Raw genomic sequence first — 18,853 nt, forward strand, 5'->3', positions numbered from 1 at the left:
CTGGAAATTACAATGGTAAGTGCACTGTCCACGCTCTTATTAGAAGCCAAATCCTTCACTGTGTACTCATCCCATCCCTCTCCCACCTATTTAATGGCTTTACTCTTGACTTGTCCCCATTGCCTTCTGAGTCACCAATTTCCCTTTCTACTGGAACTATCTTATCAGTATACAAAGATGTCACAATAACTCACATTAAAACAAAACTTTCCCTTGACCAGATAGTCTCCTTTAGGTCATCTTTCCATTCCCACTTACGACAATGCTCCTTGAAAGATTTCTGCTGAATCTACTTTCTATCTTCCCATTCTCTCAAACCCACTATAACAGGTGCCTGCAACCCCTAAACACTGAATGCAAAGTGCTTATCTAGGTCACCAACCATCTCTGTGTGGCTGAATACATTGGTCAATACTTATCTTAATGGCTCTATCAGCAATGCTTGGCATAGGTGACAGACAACTCTCTCGTTGAGACTTTCACTCTCTCAGTTCCTTCCTATGCTAATAACCCCACATTTCTAACCTCAATCACAAATTCTACTCTGAACTACAAATTCATTTGTCTAACCACTAACTCAGTATCTCACTTTGATGTCATACAGCGACTCAGGTCTGATATGTCTAAAATTGAATTCAACTTCCCCCTAGAAGCCTGCCTTCCCCCGGTTTCCCAAATCTCAATAAATGGCAACTCCATACCTCTGTTGGTTGGACCCAAAATCTTGTGGTCTCCTTTGACTCTTTTGTCACATCCCATGTCCCACTCATCAGCAGTTCCTACAGACACTACTTAAAAATAAAGCCCATATCAATTACTTCTCACGTGCACCCCAAATTTTGCCTGGATTATTTTAATAGCCTCCTAATTGGTCTCTAAAGTTCCACACACCTGACCCCATGATCTATTCTCCAGTCACAGGCTGGCATGATCCTTTTAAAATTCAAGCTAAAACATGTCTCCACATGGCTTCCATCTCATACAGAATCAACCCTAAATCCTTTAATGGTTTACAAGGTTCTATACCATCTGACCTAGACCACTCTCCTGGGTCATGCTGCTTCAGGTACAATGCACTCCTTACATTCCAAGAACACATTAAACAATGACCTCAGGTCCTTTGTACATACTATTTTCTCTGCCTAGAATGCTTTTCACATTTTTGCAGGACATGCTCCCTCAGGTTATTCAGGCCTCCATCTAAATATTACCTTTCCTGATTATTCCATCTAAAATAGCACCACTTTGTCACTCACAATCCCCTCAGCACACTTTATTAGTCTACAAAGCACTTCTGTTGTGATATACATTTTTTTTTTTTTTATTTATGAGACACACAGAGAGGCAGACATAGGCAGACGGAGAAGGAGGCTCCCTATGGGGAACTCAGGGCGGGACCCCATGATCACTCCTTGAGCCAAAGGCAGACACTCAACCACTGAACCACCCAGGCGTCCTGTGATACACATTTTTTTATTGTTTATCTTCTATGCCAGTCTCCCTGTTTCATTCCCAATCCCACCAAAATATAAGCTTTTTGAGAACAGAAGCTTTAGTTGCTGCTACATCCCTAGCTCCTGAAAGGTCCTGCTGCCTGCTCTTCCCTCTAACCCTGCCCGTTTTTCTGCTTCTGCAAATACCCTTGAATAATTCTTTTAAAAATATTTGAATAGAACACTTTATGAATATCTCATTTCCTTAAAATAATGTCCCGGGTCTTTTTTTCTTTTCTTAATTCTTAAGACTCTTGATACAGATATAGACACAAAAGATGGAAGGCAGACATCCATCCAGGTGTGAAGTCCTGGTTTGCCTCTCCAGGTACCTTTCCACTCTTGCTGCTGCATCAGTTCTTGGCACACAACATTACTGTGTTACAATATTATCTTCAAGTCCAATTATTAAAAAATTATAGGCCTAAAATAAAGATCATGACTTAGTCCGAGGATGAACAATCTTTAAGAAACTAAACTACTATGAAATCAAACCGAGAGCAATTTATAATCAAAAAAGAACAGCATCAATTGAAAGACCCTAACCAACTCAAGACAACGCTGATGATTTACTGTTAACCAAGCATCTTGGCTCCCAATCTGACAGATTATCTGTGCAGCCAGTCTTAACTACAGAATATGTGAATATGTAGCAAACTTCAGTTACTCCATGATTTTAGTTTAAAATGTAAATTGTTAGTGCCACTTTGTAACTTACTGAGAAGGCTGCCTTTGGTTGACATGAAATCGGGTGGCACTGGCCTATAAGCATAGAATGTGAATGTCTGGATTAGCCCACAAACCCTGGGAATGTCCCTGGGGCTCCCCAGAGGAACCGTGTGGCTGATGCTGGGAAGCCGTGCTCTGGACGCCCACAAAAAGTTGTTTTCTCAAGAAGCTATCCCTCCTCCTTTCCTCGAAGAGGGAGGACGTAATTTCATCCCAGTCATTCCCTATAGTTTTTCCCAGGTGGCTCAGCGGTTTAGTGCCGCCTTCAGCCCAGGGCATGATCCTGGAGACCCCGGATCGAGTCCCATGTCAGGCTCCCTGCATCAAGCCTGCTTCTCCCTCTGCCTGTGTCTCTGCCTCTCTCTGTCTCTCATGAATAAATAAATAAATAATCTTAATTAATTAAAATAAATAAATAAAAATATGCCTCTGGGCAGCCCGGGTGGCTCAGTGGTTTAGTGCCGTCTGCAGCCCAGGGTATGATCCTGGAGTCCTGGGATCGAGTCCCACATTGGGCACCCTACATGGAGCCTGCTTCTCCCTCTGCCTGTGTCTCTGCCTCTCTCTCCCTGTGTCTCTCATGAATAAATAAATAAAATCTTTTAAAAACAAATAAATAAATAAATAAAAATGTGCCTCCTTGCAATTATTTTCCTGATGTATCAAATTTAGATTTACTACATTTTAGAATGGACTTTAAATTTATTTCTGAGATTCACATATTCTATTTTATTTAAAAAGCATACTATTTTATTAATATCAGTTTCTAAGTACGGGAGGAAGCCTCTAAGAAAAAACTTTTACTTTTTTCAGGAACACAAAATAAGTAAGATAAACATCTTGACCTAAGTAACTACAGACTGAAACATACAAGGTAATAATACTTGATTATATTCCAGCGTCACTAAAATTGAATACTTTAATTCTTTCATTTAAAAATCAAAATATCATAAAACTAATTAGGCATCAGTCGTGAGAAGCGCTAAATGCTTGAGTTGAGTTGAAAGTAGCAGCAGTATAACAGAAGTGTTTTTTTTTTTTAACTTCCAAATAAATGATTTCAAAAGGCAATTTAAAAGACTGACAACAGTGTCACACTTGGATAATCCCATCTATGAGGCTGCATTTTTTTTCTCCTTCTTCAAAGTTCTCTGCAATTACCCTTCTCACAATGAAAATGCTTCTCTGCTCCTAAGATGAATTGATTTAATCAACTTTTAAGGCCACTTAACTTCCTATGTTTTTATTTATAAGAAGTTACAAAAATAGCGAAAGCAAAACAGTCTAATTTCTAGGGGGCCTAAATTCTTTAGAGAGTTAAAAAATAAAACAGTTCTAGCCCTACTATAAATTGATTCAATCAATTCATTTTAGAATCCTTAACTATTTGATATTTTATATTCATAGGTCTACTTGTTTTTAAAAACTATAACTGAATCTATTCTCAGTTTCTCTGAGGGTTACAACACACAAGAGGAAATTTGCATACTTTTAGTTTTGAAAATCCTTTTCTTTTCTGAACCCAAATTCTTTACTTATAAAGAATTTTTAAACCTCATTTTCACATCTTATTCTGAAGAAAGGTCATTCAAAGACAAAGCTTTTCTTTAATATTATAATACATGGCCTCTAGACCTAGAAAATTTATATTTCTTTTTTTCTTGAAAATTTATTTATTTATTTTAGAGAGAGAAAGAGAGAGGGAAAGAGAAAGAAAGAGTGATCATGGGTAAGAAGGGCAGAGAGAATCTTAAGCAGACTCTGCACTGAGGGCATAGCCTGATGTGGGGTTTGATCCTATAGCCCTGAGAACATGACTTGAGCCGAAACCAAGAGTCAGTCACTTAACCCAGGCACCCCTAGAACATTTTTATCTTGAAGAACAAAAAAGATCTTTATAGCATTTCCTATACCAGAGAAGTAAATTAAAAATGTGTGTAAGAGGGTGCAAGTCCACAACATAGTATAGGACCTGTATCACCTTGCTGCGTTCTATCACTGCATATATATATTCACTGAAGAGAATGAAGTTTAAAATGTGTAGACCACAGTCTCAAGTACGAAAATACTATCATTTCTGAATTTTTAGAGATTTAATTATTTGAGAGAGAGAGAGAATGAGAGAGAGCACAAGCAGGGGGAGGGGACTTGAAGGAGGAGAAGGAGACTGCCCACTGAGCAGGGAGCCAGACTTGGGCCTCCATCCCAGGATCCTGGGATCATGACCTGAGCCAAAGACAGACACTTAACTGACTGAGCCACCCAGGTGCCCCATTTCTGAAATATTTTAATCATTAGTATTATGTTAATAAAATCCGTAAGACACTTTTCTCAGTAAGTAAAATAGAGTAAACTGAGCTGCCAAATACATTTTTGGGTAGAACTTTAATTTTTTTTTTTTCTTGAGAACTAAGATACTAAAGAACCAGGGTGAGACGTTTAGAACTAAAAGAGGATTTAGCAACCATCAAGTCCAATTCCTGGTTTTCATGTGTAAGAGAATGGATGTTAGTAGAAGTCAGAATTAGAACTCAGCTCTTCTGACCCCACATCTACTCGTTTTTCCACTGTCTCATAGTTCTGGGAAGTAATGTTAACAGATCTGTTGGAGCAGAATGGACTATCCCAACATCATGTTTAATTTATAAATATCAAGGCAATAAAGTCATGAATTTACAAAATCAGTAAAGAAAATAAAGATGATGGTGCTGAACAACAAAAACACAGAAGTACAGTTAATGAGAAAACAGTAGCATCTATCAAATCAAAGAATTATTCACATGAGGACTGGCATGTATTTACCCATTTAAAAACTCAAACATTTGAAAAAATCTGACTTTTTAAAAAGTTTCCATAAATATCTCAGTTTGCTTCATTACTGTGAAATTACTTAAACCCTAAAATTATCAGCCAATAAACTGTCAAGATTTAATAGCAGAATTAAAATATATATAGACTATACTACTGTAATATGTAAAAGTAGCTACCTTCTCTAACACTTAAGAGACAGGACTAAATGGCCTCTAGTCCGATCAACCTATAGGACTCCCATGATTTTAACCACTTCGAACTCATTGATCAGTATACCCAACTATTTATAGTAAAACTCCACTTGAATTTTCCGTAAATACTTCACACATTTCTTTTGTCTATAACTTTCCTTTCCTTGTCACCATTTCAGGTTATAGCTTCTGCACTGAACCAAGTACTCAATAGGCTCCCTGCATGGAGCCTGCTTCTCCCTCTGCCTGTGTCTCTGCCTCTCTCTCTGGGTCTCTTGTGAATAAATGAACCAAGTACTCAGGAACTGCTGTAAGCCTGTGTCCCCTCACCACATATTCACCCAGTCTTGTACAAATCCCTCCCCTCTCCAAGTCCAATACAACTACCTTGGTTCAAAAGCCTTTTATTGACACTTCCCAGTGCTTAAAACAACTTCCTAAATGTCCTCCCTGCACACAGATTCTTCTCATTTAGTTAACCAAGTTAAGGATTTGACCACATCACTGTCCCAATTGGAGAATCCAGAAAAGCTCTTGGGAGTCTACAGGATGAAGTCTAAACTCTTCAGCACTCTACCCAACAGGTACACTTTGCACCTTTACTGTCTTCCCCCATTAGTCCCCCACATACTAAGATCTCACACACCACACTTCTCTTCCCAAGCACACAGGCTCTTTTCAATGTGTCTCGGCAGTAGCTACCTGGAACAAGTAATTTTACCCTCTAAGCTGCAGTTTTTGCCCATCTGCAAAATGGGGATAAAAATACTACTTATCTAAGAGATTTGTTACCAGGATGACATGAGATTTTTGCAATATGCCTGGTATGTTAACAGGTATTTCCTGCTGGTATGCTTTTAACACCCATTTTCTTTTCTGGTTTCCTTTGCGTGACAACTTCTGGGATCTCCCTAAGCACAACTGGCTCTTCCCCATTCCATGCTTGTTGCATGTGTAATACTATATAGTGATGGAGGATTTATTTGTTCATCTTCTCCATTAGCCTATGAGTACCCAGAGGGGTGTCAAGACACAAGAAATAAGTCTCTAAAATCTGATCGCCACTCTACCTCTCACCAGTGGGTGGCCCTGAACCTCTTTAGCCTCCTTAGCCTGTTTAGCTTCAGATGCTGAGAAGATTAAATAATAGGCTTAATGCTTATGTATCCTAGCATATAACAAGTGCATATAACAAAGTTAACTATGACAACAAAATAGGAGGCACACAACAAACACTTGCTAGTTTTGACAGTTGTATAGTATAGATCCTATTTATCATCCATGTTAATTTCATAAACAATTTACGACAGAAAAAAAATGTTTATCTTAAAAATAAGTAGTATGTTTTAGTAAACTAAAGATGTTTCATTACCTATTAGTGAAAAGGATCACCATTTCTAGAAAGATGTTCTCCGCCTTTAGTCATCCAATAAGGATACTAATTGAACAGATTTTTCAAATTTAAGCTACATACTCAGCACCCTAACAGTATTCTATGTGTGTGTGTGTGTGTGGGGGGAATGCTTTATTTGTAAAAACCTGATGTGGGTTTGAATACAGCTGTATCCAAAGTACTGAAGAAGTTCCTTCTAGGGAGGGTCTGAACTGGGTGCTTCCTGTGTGCTCTAGGGACTTAAAAAATTTTCAGGACTTAGGATTGTCATGTCATACTTTCTACCCACATTTGAAATGTTATCGATTCTCTTCACATTGCAGGGAATTATGCCGAGGGTATATAAAACATGGGATGGTTTAGGAAGGTTAGACCCAAAACAATGCTGTATGTGACACCAGTGAATTATTTATTATTAACGTTCTTGTTAAGATTATGAATATAGTTTACTCCTTCTTGTGGTTGTGACTGGAAAGGACTATGTTTTGCATCTTATGAAATATAGTGTTCGCAAAAATACTTGAATTGGTATAGAGAAAGCTGTAGAATTTGTAACTTATGTGGAATTTCAATGACTCTTTTAGTTTTCCATGTGTTTTTTAAAAAAATTACAAATTTTGATAGTGAAATATACTTAGGGAAATATGCACAGCAGTGAAGATAAAAATGACTCATTGATTGTATGATATACTGCACTGTATTTTCATAGTTATAGTGATTTCAGATTTAAGAAAATTGCACACACACAAAAAGAAAGTTCCTTCTAGTATATACAAATTAATCCTCACATGCTGCTGGAGTCAGGTATTAAGACAATTTAGAAAAAAAAAAAAGAGAAATTTAACAAAAACAACAAAACATAATAGCTACCACCTATTGAGTATCTTTGACATGCTAGGCATGTATGAAAAATCTCATTAATTCTGGTAACAGAGTTCTTAGGTTAAGTAGTATTTTTATCCCCACCATACAAATGGGCAAATACTCAAGTTTAGAGCAAAAAGTTGCTTGTTTCAAAAACTGAGAAGTACTAGAACAAACCCAAATTTCTCTCAGAATTTTGGGTTCAATGGCTTCACTAGACCACCGTCCCTCAAATCCACAATTTACCTCATGGACAAATACAAATTTGTGACTATGGAATAGCCTCAAAACTTAAAGAATTCAGATCTGAAACTAATGAACTGTACTACTCTAAAGAATGAAAATACATTCTTACATGGAAACGTGATACAGTTTTTCCGCCTACAGTTAGGGCTGCCATTTTTCCATTATGGTTTTCCTTTGGAGTATATTTTAGAACGTGACAGTCTTGTACCTAAGGAAACAAATATATAAAAAAAGTAAGTATGTGCTAAGATATATTTTAACATATCAGTCGTGTTGAAGCCGTATCACAATTAAGAATTCCCTAAAGTTAATTATCTCAATATTCCTCTAACACTAATCACAATCTTCAAATATAGAAGTAACTTTTAAAAAAAATGTCAAATACAGAGCATATAGACATCACATAGAGAAAAGTGCCGAGGGAATGCCTGAAGGGCTCAGCGGTTTGGCACCTGCCTTTGGCCCAGGGCATGATCCTGGAGTCCGGGGATCAAGTCCCACATCGGGCTCCCTGCATGGAACCTGCTTCTCCCGCTGTCTATGTCTCTGCCTCTCTCTCTTTCCCTCTCTCTCTCTGTGTCTCTCATGAATAAATAAATAAAACCTTAAAAAAAAAAGTGCCTAAAACATAAATCTACAACATGAGTATTTATGAAGAAAATATGCATTGACCACCACCCTGGTCAAGAAGTAGAATCCACAAAGCCTGTGTTTCTCCTTCCAATAATCTCCCTCCCCACTTTTTTTTTTTTTTTTTTTAACCCCTAGAGCAGAGCAGTGGTTCTCAAAGTGTGGTCCTCAAACAAGCAGCATCAACATCACCTGGGAACTTGGTGAAAATGCTGATCCTCACGCCCCAGGCCAGATCAACTGAATCAGAATCTCCTTTTTTTTAAATAAACCTTCTAGATGATAGAGGCTCATTAAATTTGAAAAGCACTGCCCTAGAAGTAACTACTATTCTTGACCCTTATGGTAGGTAATGCTTTACTTATTTTTCTTTACAACTGCTTTTTTTTTTTTAAAGATTTTATTTATTCATTCATGAGAGAACACAGAGGGACAGGCAGAGACACAGGTAGGCTCCTCATGGGGAGCACTATGTGGGACTTGATCCCAGGACCTGGGATCACGCCTTGAGCCAAAGGCAGACACTCAATCGCTGAGCCACCCAGGTGTCCCTACAATTGCTATTTTTGAAACCATCTAGTTTATTGTTGCCTGCTCTAGATTTTGTATAAACAGAATCAGACTGTATGTACTTGTCCATGTCTTTCTTCTTTCACTTGTTTATATTTCTAAGTTTCATCCATATTGTTGTGTGTAACACTCTTCTGTTCATTTTCATTGCTATCCAGCATTCCATTCTGTGAATACCATGACTTATTTATCCATTCTGCTGTTGGACATTAGGATTATTTCTAGTTTTGGAATATTAAGAGCAATACTGCTCTTTACTGTTGTAAAGTAATGAAGTTCAAATTTTCTACTGACACTCAGGAGTGGAACTGCTAGACTACAAGGTTCACCTATCTCAGCTTTACCACATTATTGTGCTAAATTGTTTTCCGAAGTGGTTGTACCAATGCACAATCTCACCAGTACTCCTGAAAGCTCCCAAAATTTCTTACAGTTTTAGAACCCATAATCTTCTTTGATCATTGAGTCAATAAAAATGTCCAAAGGCTTGCAGGCCCCCTGGGCCTATGTGCATGAGCTCTCATTTTAGTCACCAGTATCTGTCTAATCATTTTTCTAAGACTAGTCCCCAAAAATGAACTCAGGCATCCAAAGTGATTTGGGGAATAAGGATCTCCTAACTCAATCAGTGATCTTTCTCTAATAATAATTGTAATGACAACAGCAGCTAACGTATATTAAACATTTGACACTGTTTCAGAGTGTGTGACATTTATTACCTTGTACAACCCTCACAAAAACCTTAAAGGTAGGTAATATCTATTTCTTTTTACCAAATACAATTATATCTTTTGCAGAGGAGACACGGTTTTAAGGAACACAGTTGGAAGTGGTGGAACCAAGATATGAAGTCAGGTTTTCTGGTTCCAGGGCCCGCTTCTTAACCATTAGAGTTTGTCTTATCTCAGAGAACAAGATGCTCCCTCCCCAGACAAGAAATGTTACATTCTAAGTTAGGAAAGAGATCAAAATTTTAATTTTGGGTTGAAAGAATGAAAATAAGATGGGACTGAGATTTTTTTCCAATGATGAATTGAACTGGTACACCTGTGAGAAGCTAAGTTACAATCTTTTTTTAACTCATTGTTGTAGTTATCCCTATGCCAATACCAAGAAGGCCACCACACAGGCAAGAGTGAAATATTCACTGAAACACTCAGAAGTTCTTTAATAGTATTTATGCTTATCATTAGCCCATTCTTCATCACAGAGTTACATGTTTCAGGATACAAATATTGCCCATTCAGGTTTGCACTCAGATCTTGGCACATGTACACATCTGTTACATCTTCTGTTTCTTTCTTACCTGAAGTAATGTGACCACATGCCTTTTACCATCTTTGGTCCATAAAGGCATCATACCCAGCTTCAGTGCAATAAGTCCTACTCTAGAGGAACCTGATAATTAAAAACAAATCAATGTTATTACAAACTTTTTCAACATTTGCCAAAATGAAGCAACAGTATTTCCTATACTGTGGTTCCAATATGAGCAACAGGCAGGTAAGAAACATGCTAATATATTCAGAGTAAAACATTACTGTTCCTTAGAGATATAACAGACTTCAAGCATGGCTAGGTAACATATTGTTACTTAATAAATCTCTATATAATGAGTAAATATAGGAAAACTGTACAAAATAAAGAAAATAGGTAAACTGATATATTCTGGCTTTAAAATAATGGTATTAATGGAGGGCATGATAAATCCATCATTACAATTTGCTTTTCTAGTATCAATTCATATCTAAGTGCATTAATTAGAAAATATCTGCTCAAATTCTAAGAACTTAGCTGGTGTTACAGGGATGACACAAGTGGTCAAGTGGCTAAATATGTCAGCTTCCACCATGCCACTTAGATTTCTTGCACACGTTAGTAAAGTTGCTCCACTAAGAACTTTTTTTTTTTTAAAAAGATTTTATTAAAAAAAAAAAAAGATTTTATTTATTTATTCATGAGAGAGACACAGAGAGAGAGAGAGAGGCAGAGACACAGGCAGAGGGAGAAGCTCCATGCAGGGAGCCCAACGTGGGACTCGATCCCAGGTCTCCAGGATCATGCCCTGGGCTGAAGGCGGCGCTAAGCCACTGAGCCACCCAGGCTGCCCTCCACTAAGAACTTCAGATCACTATACAATTCAACTGTCACAATAAACTCCAACTAGAGACCACATTCTCAACAGTATAGGCCTTATTCTCAGTCTCACTACACATGGATTTAGTACTCTACTGGACACAAGGAGCTGATTCTGGGGTTAAGCTTGGCAAACCTGGAGTGCTTGGATATCCCAACTGAAAACATCTGTGTGACACACTGTAGTTTTATTTATTTATTTATTTATTTTTCACACTGTAGTTTTAGATCATACTCCTCTAACTTTTCTTCTCTGGTTTATTTTATACATTTTTTTTTTAATCTGAAGGAAACAAAAAACATATGCAGAATGATCTTCCCTTCACCTACGAAACAGTTTCTTGAAGAAGTCTTGATTACCATCGGATATTCACTAATAGTAAACCAGCATGCTAGACATAACCTTGCAAACCAAACCTCAATTAAACAGACACACTTAAGACATGAAAAGTAAATTCATGACATGATAAATTCATCAGGCAGTCACTATGATTTTGGATGTGCCAGCCACACACAGTAATTAGGAAAATGAGAGACTATCAAATATAAAATAACTACCTGGTTCCCAAGGATGTAGAGGCCAGGGTTCATCTTTCAAAGGACACAGTTTACTTGCTAACTGGGCTTTATTTTCATCAGAGGCCAACTGCTTAACAAATGTGACGTTTTCTTCCGAAAGATGCTCATCCCACCATGTACCACTTCTGCCATGGAGACTTCTAACCAAAAGCCAAATGTCTGTTCTATGAAAACAAAAATTAGAAAACCAAAACATAAAAGGCTTCCCCCATTTAATGCGGGGGAGGGAGGTCACATGAGTTAGAAAGTGTAGTCTGGGCCTTAGGAAAAGGATTTGGAGTCCGTGCAAGTCGCGCCCCCCCCCCCCCCCCCGGACATTCCTTATAATAATGGGCTTCACACTTAATTGTTTAAGGGATGACCCTAGAGTAAAAGGCCTTCATCCCCTCTGCTGTTATAAACCAACTTCTAACAGAACTGTCCTACCTAGACACAGGAAGCCCTGATCCATTTGTAGGTGGACCTTAATAGTTTAAGCCCAGCGGGGGTAACAATGTGGGATGCTGATCTCTCTCTCTCTCTCCCTCTGACAAGCCCACCTCTTCCCAGCAATGACAAGGCCTAGGCTCAGAAGATCCGTAAAAGACATGATCTCTCTGAGAACCTGAACGCAAGAAAGACCTTGTGTTGGGAAGGAGGTAAATTCTTGCACGGGAGGGTCAGAAAAGTTAAGACTCTCTGCTGTCTATCCACCTTTCGTGGTCGGGTACATCCAGGTCGGAGTCCCAGCTTTACACTAAGTTACTTCTCCAAGCTTCTGTTTTTATCTGCAAAATATCATCATGGCAGTGTCTGTAAAATGCATAAGGGCAGCAATTCTACCTCGTGAGGCTACTGAGCTAAGGCGGCGCCTAATACACCTATCAAAGCATTCGGTACATAGAAAACGCCCACTAATTGGTAGGTGTTAATCCTGTTGGTAATGCTCCCTGCCAGGCGCTGGCTCATAAATGTTAAACATTAAAAAAAAAAAAAAAAAAATCCCCCCTCACTCCTTCAATGGGCACTTGCTTGGAGTAACGCTCTGAGTCCCCTGCGCCTGTGGTCTGGACGGAGCCCCTTCCCCGTCCACCCAGGGCGCACCCGTCCGCACCGGGGGCCAAAGCTCGGCTCCAGGTGTGTTTTGCAGGGACCATACCTCCCCCTCCCCCACCCACCTGTTTGCCGAGCCCCGGGCAGCACCCGGGCCGCCCGCGCTGCAGCCCAGCACCTGGGCGCCGGCCTGGGCCAGCAGCCTCCAACCAGACATGGAGTGGCCGGGAGGGCTCGCCCCGCTACTCTTCCTGGCGTCCCGCCGCTCTGCTTTCAAGGCGTCCCCGCGCTGCAGCCGCCAGCCCGCCTCGAGCCTCCCAGGAACGTCCCGCCGGCTGCCTGCCGCTGCCCTCGGGGACCGGAAAGGAGCCGGAGGAGCCACTTCCGGTCCGCTTCCCAATGCGTCCCGGGCACTAGAGTCACCCCGGGAATTAGAGTTCCGCCTCGGGAGAGTCCTACTTTGGGTCTGAGTTAGAGTAGGGAGGGCAGGGACTGACTCACTTGTCTCTCCAGGGGTTTAAAAGAAAAAAAAAAAAAAGAATGTTTGGAGTTTAGACTTTGCAAGAATGAGGCGACCCGGGGACAGGCTCCTTAAGGAAGCGAAATCACTTAAAAATAATGCACACTGTGTGGCAGCTCCTTGTACTGAACAGCCCTTGATATTGTTCTACTGATTTATGTTCAAAACAGCCCCGAAAGGACATTATTTTTTATTTTTTCGTTTTTCTAAAAAAAAAAAAAAAAAAAAAAGATCATTTATTTATTCATGAGAGACACACAGAGAGAGGCAGAGGCAGGCTCCCCTTGGAGAGCCTGATTGGGACTCGAACCCAGGACCCTGGGAAGACGACCTGGGCCGAAGGTAGATGCTCAACCGCTGAGTCACCCAGGTGCCCTGGAAATTGTTATTTTTATATTACAAATGAGGGAACAGGGACTCAGAATTTTGGTGCTGGTCCACAGTAGTACATCTGGCAGAGGGACAGAGCTGGTACAGACACAGGGCCAGCATGTATTAATAATAGGGCATGGCCAAGGTGATGTTGTGTGACTTGCAGGGCAGGGTCATACAGGGTATTGCTACTTCTGTCTTGGTCTGTTGGAGTGCTCCCTATGGGGAAAGGCAGCGGTCCTGTCCTGCGGACACCCAAACAGCCCTGTAGAGAGGCTCCTTTCCAGCTGGAAGCGAGCCACCCAGAATTGGACCCTCAGGTCCCAGACCACCCTTCAGGTGACTGCATCTGCTGAAAGACCTTGAGCCTGAACTGCCCAGCTTGAGCCTGAACTCACAGGTTCCTGACCAGAAGAAATGCCAAAGAAAATAAATGATGACTCTTACTTTGAGTAAGTGTTAGGGTGTTTGTGATGCAGCAGTGCCTACCTCATAAATCTTCTCTACAAATAAAGCCTTGTCCTGCGTCCCAGACCCAGCCTAATCAGCATGTGTGTGCCTTGGGCACTCATTCTACTTCAAAAGTCCATTTCCTTATTTGCTTAATGGGTGTTGGTAGAAATTTGGGAATAAGAGCTTTAAAATTTAGCTATTTCAACAGCCTCTTTTTATTAGTGATCTGGCTAGCCTGGCTTAAGATATCCAGGCAATGATCAATTCCTGGTTACTACTTGGAATTAAGTAGGTTCAAAATCTTCGCTTTGCTTGCTTTTCTATTCAACCAATTGCTATTGTGTTTACCCTGGATACTTCCAAATAACACTTAATTAAACCCATGTATGTTGCTTTAAAATTCTTTGATGACTGAACAAAAGTGTTAGCAATAGACAGTGGAACATCACATGCCAGGGGACCAAATACTTTAAACCAAAGGCAGGATTCTTCTTCCTGGTCTTTCTCCTGATGCCAGTATAGTTCTGATGGCTGGAGTGTGGCTCTAGATCAGTGAGTATTCTTGTCACCTGGAACCATGGTCAGGGTGTCCCCTCTGATCCCAGAAGATAAAGTCTTGAGAAATTCCTGGAGACTGAGTTCATTTGGGATTTTGATTATTCTTGGAAAATGAATACCCAGAAAAATGAGAAATAGCTAACACCTCACTCTTGCTGAGTGGTAGGCACTCTCCTAAGTGCTTTACATACGTTAAGTCACTACTCACCTGTCATGTAGGTACTACTGTTCTCATGCTCACTTGCAGATGTGGAAGTTGAGGCACAAAGAAAACAAGCAGCTCATCCAGGTTCACAGACCTCAAGTTTGTTACGTTAAGTGGTAGTTTTAGGAGTTGATCCCAGGCAAGGTGACTCAGAGTCCAAGTGCCTTGACTGCTCCCAAGAAGAGAAAGCTGTACAGCACAATATTAGAACACCAAACTTGACATTCAGAGGTTGCCCCAGACAAAAGGGACTGGGAATGGTTGTGTTCAGTCTGCATCCTTAGAGGTTTAATCAGCCTGGATCAGAACCAGTTGGGCTCAGGAGAGAGTGATGTGGCCAAACTGCTTGAGATACTTACCCATTGATCGTGTACAATTTTCTTGTTAGGAAAGAAACAGGAGGCTCTATGATCTCCTAGATCAGTGCCTTTCAAACCTAAAGGTACTTAAAAATTACTTGGGGATCTTGATAGAAATGCAGAGACTGATGTCATAGGTCTGAGGTAAGGCCTGAGAGTCTACATTTCTAACAAGCTGGAGGTCATGTAGGTGATGGTAAGTGGGCCAACTTTGAGTAGCAGAAAGAATTCTGAGCTCAAAGTCAAGAGACTTGGGTGTCCAATCTCAGCTTGAAACTTAACCGGCAGTGTCACACTGAGTAAGTCACCTCTCTGTTTACCTCTCTGTTTCTTCATCCGTGAGATGGTAGAGGAGCAGGGTTTGTTCAGCTGAGGCACCTTCTAGGCTTCTTAAGTGAAGTTCTTTGTAGAAGACGGAATAATGCTCCCCAAAGTTTTCCATATCTGAATCCTTGGAACCTGTGACTGTGTTCTGGCACATGGCAAAAAGGACTTTGTAGATGTGATTAGGGTTAAAGGCCTCAAGATGTAGAAATTATCCTGGGTTGTCTAGGTGGGCCCTAAAGGTAATCACATGAATATCCCAATTTCAGTTCGGAGAACCTTCCTGGCTACAAGAATAGAAAAATTTTGCAAGACAGATGTAACGTGGAAAGGATACAGCCTGCCTCTGCTGGCTTGGAAGATGGAGAAAGGAGTCCACATGGCAAGGAATGTGAGTGGCCTCTAGAAGATAAAAAAGGCAAGGAGTGGGTGCTTTCATCCACAAATGAATGCAGCCCTGCCAACACCTTCAGATTAGCTCAGTAAAACCTGTGTTAGACTTCTGACCTCTAAAAATGTCAGATGATAAATTTGTGTCTTTTTATGCCACTAAGTTTGTGGTAATTTTTTATGGCAATGATAGAAAATGAATATAAACCTTTAAGCCCAAAGTCCTAGATGCTGGTAATTCATAGAATAAACAGACCTTGATTTTGGATCTTTTTGGGATATGACAAAAAGATAAAAAAGATAAAAGATAACTTGTATTTTCAAGTTTACTTTTGAGTTTGAGAAAAATAATTCTGGGGAAGAAACCTCATATCCATTGCTAATTGCATTATTTTGTACATACATATGTTAGAAATATTTATTGAATATCAACTATAAAATATATAGTGCTTGGCACATAGTGGGTGCTCGGCAAATATTGGCTGGCCTAGTAAATGAATTTGAATCACACTGTACTAAATGCAGTGATAAAATAGTAATAAAATAATAATGGTAATGCCTGCTCTTTAGGGGGCATTTTACATGCCAAACACTGGGCTCAGAATAGATACCGTCAAGATTGCTCCTGACAATAATGAAGATATGGTCACCATTTTACATTTTACAAGCAAGACAAAATAACTTCAGTCCTTAAGGAGCTTACAGTACAGCAGGCAAGGCAGGGGAGGTAAAGAACCAAAATGATAAGTGCCAAAGTAAAGGTATATGTACAAAGTTCCCCAGGTGGGATACAGAGAAGCTAATGTCTGAATTACACTTGAGAGGAGAATAAGAGTGCACAGAAACAGAGTAGGGAAAGGACATTCCAAGTAAAGGGAACATGGTTCCAGCTACTATTGCTGAGTAATAAACCACCTCAAAGTTTTTGGCTTAGAACAACCACCACTTTATTACTTGTGTGGCTTCTGCTGGTTAGGAATACAGAAAGGGCCCAGTGGGGATGGCTTGTTCCTGTGTTTGGGAGCTCAGCTGGGATGACTTAGAGACTGGAGGTGATGTCGGCTGAGGGGCTGAAATCATCTGAAGGCTCATTCGTTCCATGTCTGTTGCCTGATGCTGCCATCATCCAGGACCTCAACTAGGCTGTTCTCTGGAATATCTATATATGCTCTTTCCATGGGACTGCTTGGGCTTCTTCATAGCATGGCGGCTGGGTTCCAAAAGCAAGAATCTCAAGAGAACCAGATGTAAGCTATGTCGCCTTTTATAACCTACCTTCCTAAATTACATGGCACCACTTCAGATACAAGTCAGCCCAGATTCAAGGGGAAAGAACATAAACCTACCCTTCAGTGTGAACATGGCAAGATCACCTTGTAGGAAGAGCAGGTGGGATGGGAGACATTGTTATAGCCATCCTTAGAAAATATAATCTTTTTGCAAACACCATGTGCATTTAATTCCATGTGAAAGAAAGGAAGGCATCTCAGTAGTTGTAGGAATTGACCAGTTGCTGACACATTTACCATGACAACTTTACCCTGTAAAAAAAAAGGTCTAGATTATGTCTGGGTTGTTTTATAGGAAAGAAAAAGGGTTTATTCCAGATTTTCTTCTGCTCCCTAGTACAGCTTCTGGGTAAGTGTCTACTACATCCTCCATTCAGAGAGACAAAGGCCAGGCTTGTAGGACTGTGGGTGCCCAAGAGAACTTGAATATGGCCAGCGTGAACAACACACTCTGGAATGGAAGGGGAGACTGACCATCCAACAGGGTGAGCCACTGACCCTGAGGGCCATCCAGCTGTGCCTGTGCCCCCTAGTGGCAAGGACTGGGCAGCGAGTGCATCCAGGAGGAGAGGCAAACTGCAAGGGGCAGGGAGGGCCCTGACAGCCTGACTGCTCAGGAGTCAGGAAGTGACAGCCGTTCCTCTATCTGGTATTTCTACTCCAACCAGGCCTGGCAGGGTCGTCATGGCAACTCGCCTGTCTGCGCGGCTGAGCTGAGCCAGGATTCCCTTAGTAACCGAGGAGCCCAGGAGATGATGCTTAAAATAATCTTCGATGCCCAGGCAGAAATGCCTTTGCAGTTTTATTAGCCACGAAGCATCACGGGGCATGGCTTTCACTCCCACTTTATTTCTAAATGGAACAAAATGGCTTTTTAAAGCAGGAATTTCCAACCCAGGGCCAAATGCTGTCTTCAGTCCACGAGGCGCACATCCTGCTGCAACCAATGAGCGTCCCCGCCGAGTTTCTGAGAGGAGCTGCTGGTCACTATTACATAAATTACCTTCAAATAGAGCAGGCGATCTCTCGCTGAAATCACTGGGCTCCATCTAATCTCTTTTCTATTTCCTATTGAAGTCTCACACTGTCTTTCAGGAGGGCACATAGTTACGCTTGGCAAGACTTGAACACTTGGGCCCTTTAGCCCGACAGCCCTTACCTCTGACACCTTCCCAGCTCATGCGACCTCTTCCATTTTCCCTCATCTGCAAGGTCTGCTCCCCGCCCCCCCCCCCATGGTAATCTCCTCCTATGGGCAGCCGTGCCTGTGAATTCCTCTCCTCTCTTAGCATCGACCATATGCACACATCTTCTTACACGGTATTGTTCTCTTTATTGGTATAAGTAGTGAGAAGCCTCAAGTTAAGAAACCAGGTCTTCTTGACAAGACTGCAAACTCTTTAAGGGCAGGGTAATGGATATTGTCTCAGCTCTCCCAGAAATAGTTGGAAGTTTTAGCAGTGAGAGTTGCAAAACTTTGTGAATAGACCAAAGTGGACTGGTGTGTACACTTTGAAAGGGAGAATTCTCTCGTATGTGAACCAGACCTCCTGAACAAGACATTGAAAATGTATGGAAATCTGATGTGAAATCCTGAGAGTGGACACACAAAGCAGAGTACAGGCAATATCAGAGCCATTATTTTGTCCTGGCGTGCACAGCTGGGGTGAAAGAGCCTGAACTTGAGTCACCAAATGTCTAACAGGAGA

General features: G+C 40.8%; 1 protein-coding gene across 4 annotated transcripts in view; it reads right to left on the minus strand.

The window, feature by feature from the left end:
* The window catches only part of MRPL3 (mitochondrial ribosomal protein L3), a 39,363-nt gene extending 26,302 nt beyond the window's left edge, over positions 1 to 13,061 (minus strand). For 2 of the 4 annotated variants that reach the window (XM_038570848.1, XM_038570849.1), the window contains exons 1-4: positions 12,800 to 13,060; positions 11,622 to 11,806; positions 10,234 to 10,325; positions 7,837 to 7,935 (exon numbers count right to left, since the gene is read on the minus strand). In XM_038570848.1, the coding sequence (XP_038426776.1) occupies positions 7,837 to 7,935; positions 10,234 to 10,325; positions 11,622 to 11,806; positions 12,800 to 12,891 (468 nt within the window). In that variant the 5' untranslated portion in view covers positions 12,892 to 13,060. Of the gene's footprint in view, positions 1 to 7,836; positions 7,936 to 10,233; positions 10,326 to 11,621; positions 11,807 to 12,799 lie in introns of all 4 variants that reach the window. The other 2 variants (XM_038570847.1, XM_038570850.1) reach the window with 2 other exon arrangements.
* Positions 13,062 to 18,853: the final 5,792 nt, after the last annotated feature.

The sequence above is a fragment of the Canis lupus genome, chromosome 23 (assembly GCF_011100685.1).
Source record: "Canis lupus familiaris isolate Mischka breed German Shepherd chromosome 23, alternate assembly UU_Cfam_GSD_1.0, whole genome shotgun sequence".
In the NCBI taxonomy this organism is placed as follows: domain Eukaryota; kingdom Metazoa; phylum Chordata; class Mammalia; order Carnivora; family Canidae; genus Canis; species Canis lupus.